We start from the raw sequence: 22,954 nt of genomic DNA, 5'->3' as shown, positions 1-22,954 counted from the left end.
ATTTTAAACTGAATGAAGTGTCTGTTTTTGTTGGGGTTTTTTAATAGAGTGTGACTGTGAGAGTGGCTTCTGTGATATGCATACAGGAGGATGCCTGGCAGAGTCTTCAACGGTCAACCTGTGCAACATCAGTAAGTGCAACAAACAACAGCGGCAGAAATTCACTAACTAAAGGAAAATTATGTGAACAGCTCTGATCCAAGTTGGGTTTTTCGTTCTTTTTCCTGACTTTAGCTTGTGATCAGTGTATCTGGCATCTGATTAAAGACATGGAGCACTCCAATAAGACACTGGACCAGCTAAAAGTTGGAGTGTTGAACATTACCACAGGTGCTGCTGCTAACGATAGAGTGAAATACTACAACTATACTGCTCATCAACTGCAGGTACATGCACATTTATATGTATTACTGCTATAAAGGTAAAATGAAACTGCACTAGTAAAACCTTTTTATACATATAATGTGCAAAAGTTTATGTGTGCTGGGAGGTACATTGCTCATACTGATGAATCTAAGAATTGTCATGTAGCTTGACAGTTGCCGCACAAATGTATGAAGCATTTTAGCTTCAGTAGCATCACTGTTTAAGCTCATTGTTTTGGTTTTTGACCTCACAACTTTGATTTGACTTTTCAATATCAATTTCATTTATATATCGCCACATCACAACAATATTGTAAGGTAAAGACCCTACAATAATACAATTTGCATAGCACCAAATTAGCAAGAATTAGCAACTACACCCACAACATTCAGTTTCTGTTCATAGTTTACCTTCCAATTAATTCTGATAGTTCGGCTTTATTTTTGCACAAACATATTACAATGTTAGCTCTATGATAGTTGTAGCTTCCTTTACATTTTTAGCTTTAAACGTGTGGAATGTAAGACATTTCTACAGAGACAGACAGAAATGCTGCTATTTAAATTCTGATGCATGAATTCCTGCAGTGAGTTTTCATTATTTCTACTTCACTCCTGTCTTCCTTTCAGAGTGGGTATCGAGTTTGGAGAAACAAGTCGTCTGTAATGCAGGCCCAGACTGAGGAGCTGAAAGAGGCCACAGATGTTGTGGTACTGGACATCAGAGAGCTAGGGAAATCGGTGAGCACCATCAAACCTTTAGATGTTTAAAGCTAGTGTTTGTGTGTCTGCAGTCTAGCTATTTTTTCACTTACAATAATGTAGAAATTATATTACTCAATATCAACTTGCAGGTCATACTTTCCCGACGCATATTTTTATGCTTTTATAAATAATAACCTGTCACAGCATTTAAGATGCTACATTTATTTACATTTATTAAAATGTTTGATTTTAGGCTTTGACTTATCTCTTTATTTGTGGCTTTTCAGGAAAGTGTGGTGAACATTCTGTGGAACATGTTGGATAATGACACACTGGAGACCTTCACACTCGCTGAACAGCTCAGCATAAATCTGACTGATCTAAACATACGCATTGAAGGTATCAAACAACTCTCAAACGCAAAAGCCTGTTTTGTTGCTGTGTCCGGTGAATTAAATAGTGAAACTGTGTGCTATGTCTAAATGTATTTTACCTAGCTTAACTGGGTTTTGATGTTACACGTTCATACAGAGATGATCCACGATTGGGAGGTGTACAGTATCCAGCAGGAAGTGGATCCTGAGGTGGTGAGAAAGAGCTCAGCGGACGCTGAGGAAATAGTGGCTTTGATGAGGAAAATAGACCTTTCTCCAGGAGAACCAATCGCCACTGGCGAGTCCACAGAGGCCCATGACTGTAAGACACACAACAGTTACACAGCAAACACCTGCGCATGATTACATCACTATATCCCTATTACACTGTAGTGAGCAAGGGTTGGAGATGCAACATTATATGAACATTATTTTGATATTCAAAGCATGCACATTTTTTGTAAACATGCACATGTGCAAAACAGGCTGGTAGCATCAAGTTGAATGGTGGCAACCTTTTAAGGTATCGGGTTGGGTTCATACCTACCCCCTATAGCCCAATGGAATCATACCACAGCAGAACTGTAAGGCCAAACATGCATGTAAAAGACTGGTTCAGTGGTTCAGTCATGACCTGGTAGATGTTAAAAGGTTAAAAGAATACATTTTCTGCATCAGATAATGCATACAAATGTATGTAGCAGGTCGCTTTGAGTGCTCAGAGTAAAAATGAGCTAGATAAGAATCAGTCCATTTACCATTTATAATATAACTGCTGTGGATGAAAAGACTCACAAGTTCTACAAAAACAGCACCCTGAGTCACTCCAATGTGTTAGCAGTGGTGATAAAATTTCAGCTAATGTTTCTGGTCATGTTTGCAGTGCTGGGCCGCATTCGGCAGTTGGAAAAGAAGCTGATGATCACAAACAGCCGCCTCCCGTCTGTCCAAGAGGTCTTGTCCCGCTTTTCCGGCAGACTGTCAGAAGCTCAAGGCTTTCTTGCAAAAGCAGACAGCAATGTGCACGAGGCGGAGAATAAGAACCGAGCTAGTGTCCTCAAATTCCAGAGGCATGAGGTAATTTCCCGTGACCCCCCTCAGCTCTTACAGCGCCCTACTTCCCTCTCCCATCTACACTATGTTTGATTCTCTGTTAGTTTTTACTTCTATAGAATGGCTTATTTCTTCCTTTTTTCAACTCAGAATACTTCAAACAGTGTTGAGTTGTGATTTTTCACACTAGTACCTGGCATTTAAAGACAGAAGTACAGCGTGTTCTTAGTCCGAAATGCACAGTTGCAAAAGAGCAGAGAGAGAAGGAGATCTGGTTGTACTTTGCCGGTCATGTCAGAGAACTCTATTACTGTGGTATTTAGGTGATGAGAACAGAAACTTAAAACCATCTGTGGGAGTTACATTAGAAGGGGGCCTGCACAGGGGAAAAAGCAACATTGCAATGCAAGTGTTTTTCCCACGATAATATTCACAGCCTACCCACACAAACATGACTGACTTTCTCATGATGCACCCAGCCAAGTCTTATCCCAAGAGGGGAAAAAAACAAAACACTTCTCTGCAAAAACACTAAGATGCACATAATGTACATGTTGAATAGACCGAGAGCAGGGGTGTTTTTTTTAAACATCTGGGAAGTTCCTTTTAACTCCCTTTTAACAGGAAGAAACCTCCAGCAGGCTCAGGGAAGGCCAGCCATCTGCCCTGAGAGGTTGGATAGTAGGAGAGGAAAAGGTCATAAAAATAAAAAATATGTACATAATTAACAAAACTATGTTATAGTTATAGTTAAAATACCATTTGGAAATTCCAGAATTTTGTTCTATTCGGATTACACTATCTAGAGATATTTCCACAATACAACTTGTTGTGTTTGTTCAATCCAGCATGAAAGTTGATTTAAAATATAATTTCCTTCCTTTTTGTGACTAAGAATTTCATGTTAAAAAAATATTAAAAGTTTTCTTTTGCATTTTTATGAAATATAACCATATGTATTCAGACATTGTCACTAGTTGCCTTTTGCAATGTGAAGTTAGTTAGCAAGTGTATGCTCAAATTTTTTTTTTAACTAGTGAATACTCCATAAAACTTCTAGGCAATTTAGAGACGGTTGAGCAGAAAATGTAAAGATTTGCTGACTTGAGATGGAATGGCCCAATATCTCTCCTCTTCAGACCAGATACTGAGGGATTTCTATGAGTCCTAAAATTAATTTTAAAGCTTAATTGGTCAGAACAAAGGACATAACCTTTAAACATTTTTTTATCTAGCTATAGCACAGTTTTTGTTTTTATAATAGAGTCAAAATTTTAATTAGTCGACATAAAAACATCTGGTCATAATCGAAATCCAGGGATGCAGCAGAGCAGCTCCTGTTGGACTCTGCATTTGGTTACTTGTGAGCATGCGTGTTATCAGGAGTGGGGATCTCCATGATCAGGGTGTCTGCCATGAATAGCTTCCTAGCCAAACACAGAGCCTCTCCTAATCCAGGGCTCTACCTAGCCTCAGCAGACTGGTCGACACCAGTATGTGGCTGTATGCTGCTGGCTGACCACAGCCAATCAGATGATGTCATCCCTGTACAATACTCAGTCATGCAGTCAAATTAAAAGTGGGGTGTGGATGCTGAATCTATTATCTGTAACATACATGCCTAACATACTGCTTGAATGGAACAGCATAAATATTATGATTCCACTAAATAAGACTATTTATTAAATAGTATAGCTATTAACTATGTGACATTTAAAATTACTTGCAACAAAAATATACGCAAGCACGAATACTTCTACGCTGCATATGAAAGATTAACATTGCTTCCAAAGTAAAGCCAGTGATGAAGTGTTTTAGCCCTTTAGTCTTTTTAAAGCAGTTATTTCAAAAATGCATCAGACTCAAAACTTGACGTAAAGTCTTTGGGAATATCATTGATTTTTGACCTCTATAACCACTTTAACATTTGTTTAGTCTTTAAACAGGACTAAACAGGAAAATCTTTAGAATCCTATTCAATGATAATCACATATTGGCACTTATTAGCAGTGTTTTCTTCAGAATCTGCAGGAAAGCCTAGAACACGGGTCAGCAACCTTTAAGACACAAAGAGCCATTTGGACCCGGTTTCCACGCAAAAGAAAACACCGGGAGCCGCAAATACTTTTTGACATCTAAAATGAAGATAACACTGTATATATTGTTTTTTACCTTGATGCTTTGTGTGAACAACTAAGGTGTGTTGCTTATAAAATCCATGAAGTGCTACAGAGAAAATTACATTTTATTTATGTAATTAACACATTTTGAACTCTTAAAGAAACATAACAAAAGGACAGACACCAACCTGAACTAAAATGATCCATGTAGCAAACAGAAACTGTTGTGAGCCGCCACCCTTATATCGCCTTTGGGCTTTTGAAGCCTTGATCTGTCTTTTAAAGAAATAATTGGAAAAAAATGCACTATGCTGCTAAAAAATGAAAAATAGATCTTTGCAAAATTCTGCCTAAATATGTATTTTACCAGGTTAATGTGTGTGGCGGGGCGTGGTCTGCAGCACTGCTGCAGGGGAGGCAGACGCACCTGAGCAGCACCCGTAATCACGCCTCGCCGCATTAACGTCTGTGCCATCTATGCTGTTGTTGGTATGTGTCGGGCTGTGAGCTGAAAAGCTACAGCCGGCTGTATACGTACAGCAATCGTGTGTGAAAAGCATGTTCATGGAAACATCGTCGGGTCTGCCGTGATATGTTTACAATGGGACTTCTGCTCCTAAGCCTCTGCGCACAGCGTCTGCAACTCGGGGCTGTACGAAGTCACTTTCATCTTTACGCAGGACTGTAAGCTGTCATCTGTGAGGCGCGAGCGGTGTTTGTTTTTAACATAGTTCACGGTGGAGAATAGCTGCTGACATAATGTGGATCCGAAGATCCATAACTGGCCTACCTGGGGTTGAAAGTCTCTATAAATGCATGTCGTTTCAGTGGGTACACCGACTTCTGCGAGTGTGACGCTTATTTTGATCAATGAAAAAATAATAAAATATAATTTTATTTTTATATTTCAATGTCACAATAATCTTCCAATTTAGAACTACAAGTTAAAAAAAAATAACTAACATAAATAAAATACACTTCAGCTAAATGCTTCTAATTTATTTTCCCAAACCGCACGGAGCCGCACTATAAGGACTAAAGAGCCGCATGCGGCTCCGGAGCCGCAGGTTGCCGACCCCTGGCCTAGAATTTTGACATGTTAAGAATATCTAACAAACAAACCCCCCAAGAAGTACTGGACTCTGGTTAAAAAAAAAAAAAAAATGGTGCTCTCTTTCTTTCCCTGCATCCTAGGTGAAGTTGCAGAGGCTAATGGAGAACCATGACACTGTCAACGACACTTTGGAAGCAGCCAGAGACTTTATCGCCCAATCAGAGAGAACTGTGGCTGAGGTGGACACTTTGGGAAAGGTGAGGCAAATTACGGTCTGATGAGACTAAAAATATCTCAGGCCCTACTTTTATAATGATGGTCAGGTTTCTTCATGGCCTACTGAACAAAGGCTATGTATCATACCAAGGTAGCATAATCTAATTATGGGGTTGTAATATCCCAATATCCCAAGGATTAAATTGAATTCATTCCAGAAATGATTGCTAAGACTTGACCTGGTCTGTGTTACATTGCACTGCTGGGCAATTTGATTTGGAAGCAATTTATGGATTGCTGGAAAGAAAATTGAATAAGCAGCATTCTCAAAGTGCTTTCCTGTTTTAGTCAAGTAGCTCTGTATTAAGTTACTCTGGAGGGAATTACAATAATCTGAAAGTAACAATGTTAGCAAGTGTGTGTGCGTGCGTGCGTGCGTGCGTGCGTGCGTGTGTGTGTGTGTGTGTGTGTGTGTGTGCATATTGTAGCTTTTTGGACTTGAAATAATCTCAAGCTAAAAAATCTTTTCTGATATTGTTACCTACAGTAGTTACAAGCTAAACAGAGATTACTGAATGTTACAGGCTGGAACATGAAAGCACGTCTCGAGGTAATTGAGGTGTGTGTGTGTGTCTGTGTGTGTGTGTGTGTGTGTGTGCGTGTGCGTGCGCATCTGTGTGCAGAACGTGACTGAGTACCATGCAGCAATCGATGGTGCCAGCCAAAAGCTGACAGAGAAGACGGAGCGCCTCTCACTGGTTGACAGAGATCTGGTTCAGAAGGCTGACAGACATGCTGAGGGGCTGGAGAGACAAGCCAATGAGCTGGAAGAGTGAGACATCCATCTGAAATAAACCTGTGTAGCACACAGTTGCACATAGTAGCTTTTAGTAGACTTTTGCCCGGATAGGAACCATTTATTAAACTTATTAAACATTTCATGCTTCATATAGTATTTATTTGTGACCTATGAAGTTTTTCCTAATTTCTATCATATATAAAATGTTAGAATAATACAGTTTCTTTGCATGTTTTTGGTAACAATGATAAACATATGGAATACACACTTAGTTGTTAAGTGATGTCATATATGCATTGTGGAGGAGGAATCAGCTGGCTCTCCAGAGAGTGGACAGATTCTGATGCTGCTGTCTTGCAGTGCAACTAGTGACAGCAGTCCGTGTTCTGCTCTGCAGTTTCACTGAGCTTGAGGTCGCAGATTATGAACACTTGAGTTGAATCACACTGTCTCCCCCAGGGACCTGAGAAAGAGTGACGCCAATGGCTTTGTACAGAGGGCTATAACTGCTGCCAACGTCTACAACAACATAGTGAAATACGTTGACGATGCCAACATCACCTCACTCACCACCTTCAACTTATCCGAAAGAGCTGAAGATGTATGTCAGATCATGCAGTTTTAAGGCATTCGTTTACTGCATTCAACTTTCTATCAGTCCTTGTTATTTTTCTTCATACATCTGTCTTTTAGGCCACCAGTGGGATCAATGCGCAGCTTGAATACCTCATAACACAGAGTGACAATGTTTTCAAGGAATCTGTCACACTGCATTCAGAGCAAATTGGTATGGAGCTCAACAGAATTATATATTGCGGACATATTAGTCATATTTCAGCTTTATACTGTTCATAGTATTTTTGTTGTCTAATACATTTTTCTGTAACAGAGCTAAAACATGAGGTGACTGACAAGCTAAAATACATTGAGGAGACCAAAGAGACCATGGAAAACAACGTGAAAAAACTTTCAGAAATTGTGCAGGACATCAGTGAACTCCAAACAGGTAAGAATATACTTTTCTTATACGTTTCAGAAGGAGGCCCGTGGCGTGTTTAAACTATAGTTTATCGCACAGACTGGAACAGTTGGAATAGCTAACAGGGCAGACCTTGCTAGGTTTTCCAATTGAATGTGTGATTAAAAAAAAAAAAAGAAAGAAAGAAAGAAATAACACACACACAAAAAAAATTTTTTTGTTCTTTTACTTGAGTGGTTTGGTCCTAAAGTCAGCCAATGTATAAAGTCAGCCGATGTATAAAGTCAGCCGATGAATAAATCCCCCAGGGGTTTTATATAGTTAAAATTTAAAAAGTAGCTTTCTTTGAAAATCAGAGATGTAGGCCTTACAGAACTACAGGAGCAATAGAGGATATTCACAGTTAGCTTGATCTGCTGAAATTCAGCTAAAATGGTCAGACCTTTTATTCTAAAATCCAGTCTGACTTGAATAAAGTTGCCACTTTGATGAAACTGTGAAATGGTGAAACTCAAGCTTGCATATACACACGGGTGCGGGCTTGACCGATACACTCTGCTACTTAAACAAATAGCACTATACCACTTTCAGGAATGCATACTAGGAACAATATGTGCAGATTTTGATATTAAACTACTTTAACTACAGCCTTCTCAAATAAACTATGACAACATCGTGATCTGTTGTCCGCTAGCATAAAAACCTAGCATATGGCCCACTTTGTCCAAAGGATAATCTTCTCTTCTTCCATCCAAAAATTCTGCATTTAGGTTTGTGCAGTTTCCTAGTCTGTGTGCATGGTTTAGTAACTCATTTACTCAACAATTTCTGTTCCCCTATTTTAAAAATACGTACGGACAGCCTCACTTCACAGATATGTCTTCTCTGTTTTGGCCATAGCAATTTTTTTCCCATAGTTTGGCAATACGGACCCAAATTAGTTCTTTACCTTAAAGTTTCTGCATTATCAGGACTAAGGAGGACATTGGCAGAAATCTCCATCAACTGAATGCTTTAGTTGCTAAACATGCGAATTTGCAGTTTGTTATAAATGTGCACTAATTTTCAGACAGAACACCACAACGTCTGGAGTTTACCTCAGAAGTGGCTTCAGAGACTCTGAATCGCTCAGTGGAAGTTCTTCAATCTATCACCCCCATTAGCAGCAAAGTAGAGGAGTGGAACAACAACATGAAAAATAACGAATACTCCACAGCTGCCTATGAACAGGCTGTTGCCTCTGCAGGGGCAGCAGGTATATATCAAAATTACTACATTTTATGAGATTTGTATTTAATGAGTAGAACACACTATACTGGTTTTCATGTTAGCTATTGTTATTCCTATCGGCTTTTTTGACTTACAGTTCCTTCGCAACCACATTTAAAGTTGATTTTTCTTCATTATTTTTTTGGCAGTGGAGAACCTGAATTTGCTTGTTCCTACCCTGCTGGACAAGCTGAAGGTTGTTGAGGATAAGAAGCCTGTCAACAACGTGACCACCAACATCATGAGGATCAGAGAGCTCATAGCCCAGGCCCGGAGTGTGGCCAAGAAAGTTCGTTCAGTCCTTTTGACACACTTAGTAATGATATCCCAATTTAGTCATTACCACTAGAGCAAAGGATGACTGACTTCCATGTGCAATCATTTTATATTTGATGACATGGCTCTGTTGTTGCACCCCTCCTACCCTTTCATTTTGAGCCATAGAAGAAAAGACAAAAGAGGGAGAACAGCAACATCACACTGATTCAGTTAGGTAAATTATATAAGGATCAGCTGGACTGGAAGTGGATTTCAAAGTGGCTTGCAGCAGCTGTGGCTAGTATAAAGTTGCTTAAAATCATGCCATATGGTGCAGTCAATTGTAAAAAGCTTTCAATTAAAAAAATTGTTTTGCTGGACTAAAAGAAGGGGGGGAGTGAAGTTATTAAATAAAAATGGTAAAATAGTAAATATAGCAATACAACACAAAAGCAGAAAGCAGAACCACAAACTGTACCTACGGACTAAATAAAGCTAACAAAATATTAATAAGAGAATATAAAAGATGATGATATATGATCATGATAATTAAAGAGCATTGAGGTTAGCTTTAGCTAGCCTGTAACTAAGGCCCAATCAAACAAAATGTTGTTATACCACAATATTTAGAGGAATTGATATTAGTTAATAAGAACAACCCAAGTTCCTTGCACCTTAAACATTTGTGTGTGCATAAATTAAAACATTGACAAAACTGGCAAATATTTGACTCTGTAGACTTCCCATGAGAAATTATTTGGGCTTGTTGTACAGCCAGAGGAGCAGGGCACCTTAGTCATCGAGCTGACCATGAGTTGACCACGAGTTGACATCCAGTTGACCATGAACTTTTCTGTATGCCACTGTATTCTGGAGTCAGATGTGAGGCTGCCTGTCCAATAGCTAAAACTTGGCAGAGACTCAGTCATGAAACAGGACAATGATTGCATCACACAACAAATCTACAACAGCTAAAAAAGAAAAGAATCAGTGTTGCAATGACTCAAAGTCCAGACCTCAACCCAGTTGAAATGCTGTGGTCAGACCTTAAGTGAACTGTGTATAGATGCAAACGTCGGTCAACTGAGGGAACATTGTAAAAAGAAAAAAAAGAGTGGGCTTAAATTCTATACGATAATAATCTATTGAATCATTAGGTATACATAGTTTTCACACATGGCCTGCCTGCATTTGTATAGCGCTTTTCTAGTCCATAGGACCCCAAAGCGCTTTACACTACATTCAGTCATTCACCAATTCACACACTGGCGATGGCAAGCTACATTGTAGCCACAGCTGCCCTGGGGCGCACTGACAGAGGCGAGGCTGCCGGACACAGGCGCCACCGGGCCCTCTGACCACCACCAGTAGGCAAACATGGGGTTAGTATCTTGCCCAAGGATATTTGACATGCAGCCCGGAGGCAGCCTGGGATCGAACCACCGACCTTCTGATTAGTGGCTGACCTGCTCTGCCACCTGAGCTACAGCCACCCATGGTTTCTGTATTTCTGCTTATTTTTTTGTTTTTCTTTAAAATTTTAGAAATGAAATTTCTTCTTACCATGTCTACACAGGTGACCCCTACAAAAAGAAAAGAAAAGTAAAAACTGTCCACACACCCGACGTGTTAGCTTTGTTCTCATTTTAAATTCTGAAGTAGTATTTCAGCATCCCCTCTTGACTATCAAAATTCTTCCCTATAATTTTTCTACTTAATAAAACCCTTCTACTCCATTCCACTACTCCAGTTAAAATTTTCACACCAGTCATTATGAAGCTGTAAACCTTTTTAAATTCACGTTCTGCTATCAGATATCAAGATGATAATTGCTAAACAAAGAAAACTCAGTTTCCTTTATTTTCTGCCCCAGGTCCAGGTCTCCATGAAATTTAACGGACAGTCCTCAGTGGAGGTTCATCCTCACAGCAATTTGGAAGAACTGAAGACAATGACATCCATCAGTTTATTCATGAGGGTGGACCCTGACAAGGATCCCATAGAGGACCGAATCATCCTATACTTGGGAGACAGAAATGTGAGGAATCCAGGCAGAATAAATTTTGTTCCTTTCTCTTTCTGGGTCATCAGTTGTGATAAAATAAATGCCAACTTTCAAAGATGAAAAGGAGCTTGTGTGCATGAATAGCATGTTGTGATCATGAGAACAGAAATGACTTTGAATGGCTTTGAAAGCACCCATTTGCCCCCTTCAAAAGATGTCCAAGAGACGCCTGAGACAATGGTGCATCTGTGTGCCTTCAAAGTTCATTTACATAAATACTGTTTTCCCCTGCCTGCCAGGGTATAGAAACAGTACAGCATACCCAATGTGGGGCCTCTTTGTTCTCTTTAACAGCGCTTCACCTTGGTGATTTTACCATCACTGTAATCTATGCAGTGATGTTTTTCACTGTGGAATAATAGGCCCAGCAGTAGTTGGTCACAAATGATGCATAGTTAAGCTTTTGAAACCACTCTACACTGAAATAAAGTAACACCACACAGTTGGAAACTCGTACCACCATTATAACATGCTGAAGTGTTTTAAAATGACACAGTGAAAGCCTTGGTAGTAAAATGAACACTCTGTTTTCTGCTGCTCCTGCTTTCAGGGTGTAAAAGACTACATGGGCTTGGCCACCAAGAATGACATCCTGGTGTTTGTCTATAAACTTGGAGGTGAAGACATTGAGATCCCATTGAGTTCAAAGCCTGTCAGCCAATGGCCGGCAGTCTTCAACTACGTCAAAATAGAGAGGTAAATGAGCTTTAACCTCTTAACATCCATATGATCAGTGGCAGCATATCTATAGTTAAGGTTGGGGTAGGCTGGGTTTTGGGTTATCATTTGCCCCCCTTTTTTTTTTAGAATTTTTATGTCTTTGAAACACTCAAATTTATGTGGCTAAAAGAAAAAAGCAACCCTAATCTTTAACCAAAAGTGATTGCCATTTTAATTGTGCTAGGCATTATTTGAAAATCATACATACAGATTTTTTGTAACACACAAAAGTGACTGAAAACTCTAAAGCCTAAATCGTCATCAGAGGTGACCCTAACCCCAGTACTAGCCCTGATTATAATCCTAGGCAACTGAAGTATGTAATAAAATATAGGGTTAGGATCCAGTTTGGGCTAGATTCAACACCTGAAAGGCCTAACTAAAATTTATATACATATATCACATGAAGTTTCTGAACAGTAGCAGCACTATGGGGCCATTTATATCCAAATATTTAAAGTCCAGGAAAAATGTCCCATATGCTAGAGCACCTTCTGGCTTCACACTCACTCAAGAAGGTGAGCGTGATAGAGTCATAGAATGATACATATTGTTGGGCTATATTTAAAATCTTTGCTATATAAGTTACTAATACGCTGATCTTGACAAGGAACTGAAAATTTGTTCTTGGTCTCAGTGGTTTCCTTTCTCCTCAAAACACAAGGGAAATCCTGCTAACACACATGACAGTTAGTGTGGTTAACTTTTCTTGTGCATTAGCAAATTTTGAGAAAGCTAAGCAGGTAGCATTCATGAAGTTCAAGCTAGGAGGAGGTCACAGTGGTAACTTGCAGATCTTTGCTTGCAGACTGGGCAGGCATGGAAAAGTCTTCCTAACAGTCCCAAGTCAGAGCTCCACTGATGAACAGAAGTTCATCCAGAAAGGTGAAGCTCCAGGCACTGAATCCCTGTTTGACATTGACCCCCAAGATCTAGTGTTTTTTGTTGGGGGTGTCCCTCCAGATGTCAAGGTAATGTAAATTACAACATTTCTTCAATATAAAGAAATCTTTCTTTCTTTTAGAAATCTGACATGTGACTGTTTCTTTGTTACAAACCAGCTTCCACCTCCTTTGATCCTTGCACCTTTCGTGGGATGTATTGAATTGTCATCGATGAACAACGATGTCATCAGTCTTTACAATTTCAAACAGACTCACAAAATAAATGTAACCACATCTCCACCGTGTCCCAGGTAAACTTTTGCATGGCTAAATGTATGTGTCAAAGGGTCTCAATGGCAAAAAAATACAAATTCAACAAGCATTGACCACCCACTGTATAATTTAAACACAACTTACCTGAACATTGCTACAGAAATCTGACATTTTTTTTGACATCTCAAACATTAAGTTCATATTTAGCCTGTCTGATTTTCAAGGGATGTATCTTAACTTAATTTGTCACATAGATGGTTTGAAATTGTCAAAGGTACCAAATCATGTTTCCAACTCTGCTCTCAGGTACAAGTTGGCATTTTCACAGAGTCGCATTGCAAGCTACCTATTTGATGGAAAAGGCTACGCACTCATCAGTAATATTGAGAGGAGGGGGACGTTTAATGCTGTCACAAGATTTGATATTTCAGTACGAACTATTGCAAGTGATGGTGTACTTTTCCTCATGGTCAATGAGGTAAGTCATCTGGAAAACTTACAAGAGTCTCACATCTCGAAAGCTTTTAGTTTTTCTTACCCATGTGCTACCAGTCTGTAAAGCAGCATTTCTATTCTCATAAAAAAAACCCTGTAATAATGATCATCAGTAACTGGTTTATGACAACTGTATAAGGCCAATATAAATATGTTTCATTTCTGTTTTTTCAGGATAAATTCTTTCTTTTGGAATTAAAGAATGGCATCCTGCGTCTAATGTATGACTTTGGCTTCAGCAATGGGCCAAAGCTTTTAGAGAACAACTTAGCAAAGCTGCAAATAAATGATGCAAAATACCACGAGGTAGCTTTTTGTGTCTTTATTAAAACTCTTAAATAATCCCAAGTTAAAAATGCGAATGTCTTACAATAACTGTCTGTGGTGGGACATTTCCTCAGGTGTCAGTGATCTACCATCAGTCAAAAAAGGTTATACTGTTGGTGGATAAGAGTCATGTTAAGTCCATGGAGAACCCAAAAACCACCCTGCCCTTCGCAGATATTTACATAGGTGGAGCTCCCTCCAGCATCCTGAAATCCAGGTGAGCTAAACATACATGCAAACAAACAATAATAGTATTTATCATTTAAGTCCCAAGATATAGCCATCCAGCTAACTATAAATTACTCCAAATGGAAATAGCTCTATTCTTTATAATCTATATTCTTATTGTTAACAACTTTTTGTAGAATATGTAAAGTTAATACATCATTTAAAATTTGAGTTATTTCATCACATGGCCAGAAAGTTGCTTTCCGTCTCCAACAATAACTGCATAATATGTCATTTTAAATAAGTGGTTAGTTTTTCTCAGTTGCTTCTGGAGACTGCACCTTCCTCTCTAACAGCAGAACTTTTGGAGTACGGTAGATAGTTTTCTTTTTTAACTTCCTGACTTTGTTTCTTGCAGCTTTAAATTTGAAATATATGTGTTCCCACAGGCCAGAGCTGTCCTCTGTGGTTGGCCTGAAGGGCTGTGTGAAAGGATTCCAGTTCCAGAGAAAAGACTTCAACCTGCTGGAAGAACCTGGCACCATTGGTATTAGCAGCGGCTGCCCAGAGGAGTCCTTTGTAAGTTGTGCATCTACCACGTCACATCTTAAGTGATAATGCAATGTGTCCCTCTGAAACCAATACCAAATATAGTAAACATCTGCACAGACAAGAGACAGTGTAGTCCAGCAGCTTTAGCCCATATTGCCACTGCTAGGTCACTGAAATGTGTTTTCGTCTTGACAGATGTCGCGCAAAGCTTATTTCTCTGGAAAGAGTTACCTCGGTTCCACAGCAAAGATTTCACCGTTTGACAACTTTGAGGGCGGACTCAACTTCAGAACACTGCAGCCCAGCGGACTCTTGTTCTACCACAATGAAGGGGTAAACACACCTACATGTACATACATGTTTACTGCGTGTTAGGACATGCATTTTCAAATGCAAAACGAATGCTTTTGCAATGTTAAAGCAACGTTGTCTTGCTTAAAAAAAATTTATTTTGCTTCAGTCTGACGAGTTCAGTATCTCCCTGGAGAATGGCGCAGTGGTCCTAAACAACAGAGGCGTAAAGGTCAAATCACACAAGAAACAATACAATGATGGAAGGTCGCACTTCTTACTGGCTTCAGTGAACAATCAGAAGTAAGTATTTAACTTCACTGTTGGCAGCTGCTTCTGGTGCACATCTGTGTTAGTCTTTGAGGCTCCACATCCTGTTTCCTCTCGATTATATACATTTAAATAAAGTCTCAAAAGAAGAATGAATGCACTGGTTGAACCTTCATATAGGAACTTAACCACGTTAATGGTGGGTTTTGTTTGTTTGTTTTTCTACTCAGTAATATTACACAATTACATTTAGATCATAGTTTTTGTCATACAAAAATTATTTTTATCTCAATATTTTAAATTGCTAGGTTCTGAAAGACGTCAGAATGCTTTGGTATCAGATCCATTATGTATGCTTTACAGCATCACTGAGAAATATCTTAGTCACAGCTTGTTGCAGTTTAATCCAAACCACATTTTTTTCCAAACAAATAGCAAATGTGAATGCAAAAACACAACTAACCAGTAAAAGAATGACACCACAGCCACTACATCCACCAGCTAATATGTGCTTTACAATAAGTATTCTAAACATGATCAATGGACATCATCTGGATTACTGTAAAGTTGCAAATGCATTTGTCATTTAGTAAACATTATTAATTATCACATTATATCAATTTACTTGTTTATTGATAGTAGTTAGTCAAAAATGTTAAATATGAGGATATTAGAGCTAAAAAGACCGAAAGCACACATATGTAACATTTCAGCAGACATTATATATCTTCAACAATTACAGCATGTGGTACACTGCATGTGGCATAGACAATATCTTGCAGGAAAATAACAACTTTGGGCAATGCAACAACAAATAAGAACAGCAGCACGAGAATAAGACAACACGTTAGTGCAGTGCATGATGCCTGCATCTCTGATAAGATCTGGTGATCCTTTTATAAACATGGGTCACATACGCCCCTGCACCCAAAGGGGCGCATCAACAACTAAAGAAAATCTTCTGAGGGGCTTCAACTCCTTACTTCAGGTACTCATTGCTGGTGGATGACGAAGACAAGCAGTTCAAGAAGCGGCCGACATCAGCCGCGGGATCGTCATACGATTCTGAGGAGAAGACTTTCTACTATGGAGGATCTCCAAGCAGCACTTCCAAGAATTTCACGGGCTGCATCAGCTATGCCTACATCAACAGGTAAGTCACCCCCTCTCTCCAGTAAAAGAGGGGGTATTATGTTATTTCAAGTTAAACTGTGAGGAGATGGAGATTGCTGCTAAAAAGATGAAAAATTTAGCAAATATAAAAATGCCAAGAAAAATGCATGTTACAATATTTAGCAGCATTAAAAAACATGTTTACAGTTTGGTTAAACCGTATAGCGGGCCCTGTAGGTAATTCTACCATGGTGAAAGCAGTAGTGTTGCAGAGTGTTCATTTAGCTCACTCGGTTGAGTAAGTGACAAATATATTGTGAGGTTAATGCAGACACCTGGTTTGAATCTGCCCTGAGACCAGTCATTGTGTGTCTTCCACTGTCCTAGTGAAGTAAATGTTAAAAAGCCATTTCATAGCTAGATAGATAAATCAGTGTTTCCCAACCTTTTGGAGCCACAACACGTATTTCACATTAGAAAAATCACACGACACACCACCAAACAAAAATGTCACAAAAAGCATAATGATAGTTTTTCCCCACGCACCAGGCATAGCAGAATCGGCTCAGTTTGTCACCAGTATACCTTTTTTTGATTTTCGAACGCTGTGTACCACATAAAATCGTTTCGAGGTCAGTAAACACAACCAGAATTCATACAAAAGGCACACGGGATTATAAAGGGCACTGTCGATTTTCAGAAAACTCAAAGGATTGATTTTAAGTGCACTGTATTTTCCAAAAACACACGGTAATGACAACGGCCTGCTAGCATGCTCTACCAAAAATAGTGCTTTGTTGTGGATCTGACGAACGAAAGCTAAACCAGTTCCACACCACTGAAGTTGCAGCATTTTTACAAACCACTTCTGGTTCATCCGTTTCATTCAACGATCTGCTTTCGCCCTTCTCATTCTCCGTCGCCGCCGCCATTCTTTTTCCGCCATGTGCGTATGAAAACAAAGGCACTGCGCATGCGCGTTTTACCCAAATTCTATCGCAATATTTCACTTTCTTATCGTTGCCCAACATTATACCGGTATAACCGTGAACGGTATGATATGGCCCAGCAAAACATCAATCATATGACCCCATATGTGCAAGCACTTTAGCGACAGTGGGAAGGAAAAAATCTCTTTTAACAGGGAGAAACCTCCAACAGAAACAGGCTCAGGGAGGGGCGGCCATCTGCCGCAGCCAGTTGAGGTGAGAGAAGGAAGACAGGATAAAGACATGAGTGAAAACTGATGTTTCATTTGTTACGTGGCACTAATTGGAAGGTATGTGTATTGGAGAATTGATAGCATTAGCTGGCAACTTAGTAATTCCTCCTGTCATCCATATAAATTATATTCACTTCTGGCTATTCCAAATAATAACAAAAAAACCCAAAAACAACTCACAATATTTTGGGAGCCAAAACACTTGCTGAAACCAAAGGTGACATTATGGTTAGTGCTTTCATCTTTTATATACAGTCTATTCAATGAATAATGTGTTGAGAGTGTTTGACACTTCTGCCGTGTCACTGTAGACTAGACCGGGACATTGAGCCTGAAGACTTTAAGAGATACCCAGAGAAGGTCCAGATTTCCCTGGAGGGCTGTCCTGTACAGCGACCCCCGGCTGCACTGCTGTTAAGGCACAGGGCTAACACTTCTGGAACCAAACAGTCACAAAAGGTGAAGTGAAAATAGCACATACAGCAGACCTTAGTTAAATATGAATGTGTTCTACAAACATTTTTGGGCTGACTGATAACCTGATATTTAATAAATGTTCTCATAGGTCACCAGAGATAAATCTAGCCTCCCCCCAGTGCTGACTGAGCTAGGAAGTGATGACCAGGAATCAGCAGAGCCAAACATCAAGTCCTGCTTTCTTTCCTCAAGTCCCAAATCGATTCACCACGCCTTCCGGTTCAGCAGCATTGCCAACAGCAGGCAGCACTACACAGACTTCCCAGACTCCCTTTCTCAGAGGTAGATCAAGACAAGAACTTTAACCTCAGTGTCATGTCTGCTTAAAGCTGCACATATTCTTGTGTCTCCATGTGTGATTAAATTCATCTTTGTTCTTCCAGGTCCCACTTCTCCTTGTCAATGAAGACCCACTCATCTTTTGGCCTCATCTTTTATGTATCTGATGCCCAAGAGGACAATTTCATGGCACTCTTTCTGGCCCATGGGAAACTTGTGTACACTTTTAGTGTAGGAGACCAAAAAGTTAAAATCAAAAGTGAAGACAAATACAATGATGGTGCCTGGCACAGTGTAAGTTCATGAATTTGTTCCATAACTGAATTTTATATTTATGCCAGCATGAGTGTTTGTTTATGTAAGAGACAACCTTTTCTCATCCCAAAGGTTATTTTTATCCGTGATGGAAATGTGGGGCGGTTAATAGTTGATGGGCTCACAATGCTGGAAGACAGCGTTCAGGGAAACAACGTCTCCTGGCACATCAGCAGCCCCCTCTATGTCGGAGGAGTTCCTGCAGGGAGAGCCCAGAAGAATATTCAGGTACAAGTCAAAATCTGCCATGTGAAAAACATTAAACAGCAGAAAAAAATGGGACAACTGGAATCTTATAGAAGACTTTATTTATAGCCCTATGTTTGTCCGGAAAATGTGTGGACATCCAGCCCTGTCTGTTCCCACAGACAAGAGGAAACCACTATTGTGACCCTAAGAAAGAAGGTTTCCTCTCAGTTTTGAGTATTGGAGCTGATATAGCGGAGCCCTTCTCCTTCCTATTAATCCCACTGTTCAAAAATTGGCTGCTTTTCAGATGTGGGCGGAGCACAAGGCACTCAGAGATCGCTCCTGATGAATAAGAATGACTTTAGCTAACAGTTTAAAATAATAATTGCTGCATTCTTCTGATGTACTAGCTCCATTTCACTGTAAGCTGATAAAATGTAAAAGTGTGAGATGATAATTCTCTATGGGGTGTGACCCTAAAAGCAATGTCTTGTACATTACATGCACTGGGGGCCGGGATAGCTCGGTAGGTAGAGTGGTGGCCCCATGATCAGAAGGTTGGGGGTTCGATTCCCCTGAACAGCTACCCTGAGGTACCCCTGAGCAAGGCATCATCCCTACACACTGCTCCCCGGGCGCCCAATGACTGCCCACTGCTTCTCTGAGTGAATGGGTTAAATGCAGAGAGGAGTTTCCCCACGGAGATCAATAAAATACACTTTCTTCTTTCTTGCATAAAGTCACCAAATGACTCAGTCTTACTATGAAAACATTGCTTAATGCGGCCTTAAAGACAGCTTATATGACAACTACTATGGTCAAATGTGGGGATTACTGTTGAATGCTGAAATTACATAAGATAAGCTTATAAGGGAAGAGTCATAAAGTTATCAAACAGACCACTAAGATTTCACAGCTACATTCACTTAAACTTTGCTTAGCATTAGCCGTCATTAGCCATACAGAGCCACTAGTCATACCAGACCAAATAGGGCTATAGCTGCAGGGTCCTCAAATATTCTGTAGTGATCAGGAGTTTGTTGTGTTGCTTGTAAGTAGAGCTCTACTCTACCATTATAGGTTGTCTACTGAAAGGTCAGTGGCTCGGTCCCCAGCTCCTCCACCCTACATGTTGAAGTATTCCTGAGCAAGACAGAAGAAACTGAACCCAATGCATTCATTGGGGTGTGAAAGTGTGCATGAATGTTAGACAGAGCACTTAGAGTAAAAGTACTGTGTTGATGTGTATGTGACTGAGGCTTGTAGTAGAAAGCACTTTCAGTACTTAGTACATTAGAGTAAAAATCAGTATATGAGAACTACTGTGGATAAGTGAATGTGTTATTTAGTAGTTCTTTAAAATATTCTGTGATGCCTTTTTAGGTTTGTTTCTGTGTGGATTATCGTAATTAATCATTCTTTTTGTTATCTTTCATCTTCAGAGAAACTCTGCATACAGCTTTACTGGCTGTATAAAGAACCTTCAGCTTGATAGAAAGCAGCTCTCCTCTGTGGCAGACACATTTGGGGTCACTCCATGCTTTGATGGAGTCTCTGAGGGAGGAACATACTTCTCAGAAGAAGGAGGATACATTGTCCTGGGTGTGTTTCTAGCAATTTAATATCTGTGTTATTTTTCTGTAACCTAGAAATATGTTGTATGCAGAGTTTTGTGCAATCTTTCTCACAGTGAGTAACACCACATATATTTTTCCACTATCTGCAACTGTTTGCAAACTGAGCATCTGTTAACTTACACAGTTCATTAGCCTCACAAGGCCCACAGTCTCTTTCGTGTTCATGAGGAGAGTGTGGCTGGCTGAGGGAACTCGATAGCCTAAGTGCAGCTGTGGTAAAAATGTGTGAGTGTTAAAGAAGCACGAAAGAGGAAAAGGCAAAGCTGAAAGCCCTAAGAAACTCAGGACTCAAATGATTTCACACTCGCACCCACCTCAGAATAACTGATGAACGTAGCTAAAGGGTTATGGGGCCATAATAAATAAGAATAACTCAGACCTCACGTCATCTTCCTCCTAATTCAGACGATTCTTTCAACCTGGGACCGAGGTTTGAGCTGGTGATGGAGGTGCGCCCTCGTGTGGCATCAGGGGTGCTACTACATGTGCACTCAGCAGATGACTATTTCACTGTGTACATTCATCAAGGAGCGGTACGTTTTTACACAAAATACACACATTCGTGTTGGTTCAAATGAAGTTTTTTCATTCAAAAGAACTGCCGTCTTCTAGACAGATTATAGCATTAGTGTTTTTGCAGGTGGTGGTTCTTGTAAATGATGGGACTCGTGAGTTCTTCACAAAGGTGTCACCAAAACAGGGAGTGTGTTCGGGGAGTTGGCACAAAATTACCGGTAAGAATTCCTTTGTGATCACACTGTAGGTTTATTATTCAGAATTGATGTGTTCTGTGGCAGCACTGTTAATGTCACACTAACATCACTCTCTGAAAAATAATCTGACATTGTATATTGTATGTGCAATGTTACGTCTTCCACGTCTGAAAAAGGAATAAACACACAAATGCCTTAATCCAGCATTCTATTTAAAGACCACCAGGGGGCGAGGCCTGTGGTTTCAAAAAGACTGACTGAAAATAGCTTTCTGTGTCAAGGAATGAGTTAATGGGCTCAGTCACTCTTTTTGTGTCCATCCATCCATTCGCTTCCGCTTATCCTTTTCAGGGTTGTGGGGGGTGAGAGGCAAAACCGCCTTTTTGTGTCATAATAAAAAAAAAAATGTTTTTTTATTTTTTTTATTTTTTTACAGTAGCTAGTCAAGTTTAATGTTTAATGAAAGCGTTCTGTAATGTTTGGTTTCAGTGATACGGGATGCCAACGTTGTCCAGCTGGATGTGGATTCTGAGATCAACCATGTGGTGGGACCTCTGAGCCCCAGCTCCACAGATAGCAGAAAGCCTGTATTTATTGGTGGCACTCCAGGTGAGCTGGTGACAATTGCTCCTCCTGATTTTGTCCTGTCGGTATAAAGCTGTTAATAATGCCTTCTACCTCCTCTCAGATGGTTTCCTTCCAGAAAGTGCTGCTACCAGGAAGGCCTTTGTGGGCTGCATGAGAAACCTGACAATCAACAACAGCCAAGTAAACTTCAGCAAAGCGGTCCTGGTCAGTGGAGCTGTCAGTGTTGGAACCTGTCCAGCAACATAAGATTTCTGTGATCTCTAGCTCAGCAAAGCAATGACCAAATGCATGGTAGAAACCCCATATCATCAGTCTTTTTCCTTTCTGACACGTTTGTGTGTTTTTTGTGTAGAAGTTGTCGGTTTTTGTTTTTCACTCCCACCAAGAGTATGACCAAAACGTCCATTCAATCAAAGCAAACACCCGTTATAAATAAACAAATCAGATTGATTCCTCCAGTCCACAGTGTGAAGCACACAGGCACACTAACATTACTGTGTTACTGTATGTTCCTTTACTCCACTTCATAATCTTGATGGCACATGTTTTTTGTATAAGTTCATTTTCAAAGCTTTCCTTTTGTACTGTTTTATTTCTGATAATAAATAACATTTTACCTCCACTGAAACTTTTTTACATGTGTGTTCTCCTATAGTGCACTTGTTCATTTCACCAAAATCAGCTGAGACTGACTTAACAACCTCGTATATGCATGCAATATTGCACAGATATACTCAGTAAATTAAAAATGGTCAGAACACAGGAGTGTTTTCTTTTGGTTTTTCCCACAGTCCAGTGACATGTACATCCAAAGTGTCCACCCAATGACTCAGATGAAAATTAAACAACTGTCACAATCTTGTTAAAGGTAGTTAACTTGTTTGCAGTCAGTTTAATCATCCACTAGATGGCGACACACACACATACACAACAATCCAAGCGGATCAGCAGTCTAATGGCTGTTTAGTTAGCAGTTGGATGGTGTACCTATCAAAGCGGCCAATAAGTATATGTCCTATGTGGGCGTGGAAATTAGAGCATGCTCGTGATGTAAGATGAAAAGTCATAATAAGTGTTCAGTAACTGTTTTTTGTTTGTTTTTTTCTTTAAAAATGTTTTTATTATGTTTTTACTCAGAAGCACACCATTTTCAGGGGGTAAAATATTTCACGACAGTTAAGACA

At 39.8% G+C, this 22,954-nt stretch overlaps 1 protein-coding gene across 1 annotated transcript in view; it reads left to right on the top strand.

The window, feature by feature from the left end:
* The window catches only part of lama4 (laminin, alpha 4), a 32,870-nt gene extending 10,478 nt beyond the window's left edge, over positions 1–22,392 (top strand). Inside the window, exons 8-40 of the mRNA XM_085432901.1 lie at positions 48–131; positions 235–386; positions 996–1,106; positions 1,358–1,469; positions 1,602–1,766; positions 2,328–2,521; positions 5,812–5,928; positions 6,571–6,719; positions 7,146–7,287; positions 7,380–7,473; positions 7,576–7,692; positions 8,735–8,920; positions 9,084–9,223; positions 11,066–11,230; positions 11,808–11,953; positions 12,786–12,948; positions 13,039–13,172; positions 13,441–13,612; positions 13,804–13,935; positions 14,031–14,173; positions 14,574–14,703; positions 14,872–15,009; positions 15,137–15,270; positions 16,226–16,390; positions 17,884–18,031; positions 18,138–18,331; positions 18,433–18,622; positions 18,716–18,871; positions 20,275–20,434; positions 20,875–21,002; positions 21,110–21,203; positions 21,672–21,791; positions 21,871–22,392. Coding sequence (XP_085289027.1) covers positions 48–131; positions 235–386; positions 996–1,106; positions 1,358–1,469; positions 1,602–1,766; positions 2,328–2,521; positions 5,812–5,928; positions 6,571–6,719; positions 7,146–7,287; positions 7,380–7,473; positions 7,576–7,692; positions 8,735–8,920; positions 9,084–9,223; positions 11,066–11,230; positions 11,808–11,953; positions 12,786–12,948; positions 13,039–13,172; positions 13,441–13,612; positions 13,804–13,935; positions 14,031–14,173; positions 14,574–14,703; positions 14,872–15,009; positions 15,137–15,270; positions 16,226–16,390; positions 17,884–18,031; positions 18,138–18,331; positions 18,433–18,622; positions 18,716–18,871; positions 20,275–20,434; positions 20,875–21,002; positions 21,110–21,203; positions 21,672–21,791; positions 21,871–22,016 — 4,721 coding nt within the window. The 3' untranslated portion in view covers positions 22,017–22,392. The remainder of the gene's footprint in view (positions 1–47; positions 132–234; positions 387–995; positions 1,107–1,357; positions 1,470–1,601; positions 1,767–2,327; positions 2,522–5,811; positions 5,929–6,570; positions 6,720–7,145; positions 7,288–7,379; positions 7,474–7,575; positions 7,693–8,734; positions 8,921–9,083; positions 9,224–11,065; positions 11,231–11,807; positions 11,954–12,785; positions 12,949–13,038; positions 13,173–13,440; positions 13,613–13,803; positions 13,936–14,030; positions 14,174–14,573; positions 14,704–14,871; positions 15,010–15,136; positions 15,271–16,225; positions 16,391–17,883; positions 18,032–18,137; positions 18,332–18,432; positions 18,623–18,715; positions 18,872–20,274; positions 20,435–20,874; positions 21,003–21,109; positions 21,204–21,671; positions 21,792–21,870) is intronic.
* The last annotated feature ends 562 nt before the right edge of the window (positions 22,393–22,954 follow it).

Source organism: Copadichromis virginalis, linkage group LG15, assembly GCF_057382275.1.
Source record: "Copadichromis virginalis isolate Kocher_CV1m ecotype Utaka linkage group LG15, C_Virginalis_male_GT1.1, whole genome shotgun sequence".
Lineage (NCBI taxonomy): Eukaryota > Metazoa > Chordata > Actinopteri > Cichliformes > Cichlidae > Copadichromis > Copadichromis virginalis.
The sequence above is the reverse complement of the archived record's forward strand: the minus strand, read 5'-3'. Positions and strand labels throughout refer to the sequence as shown.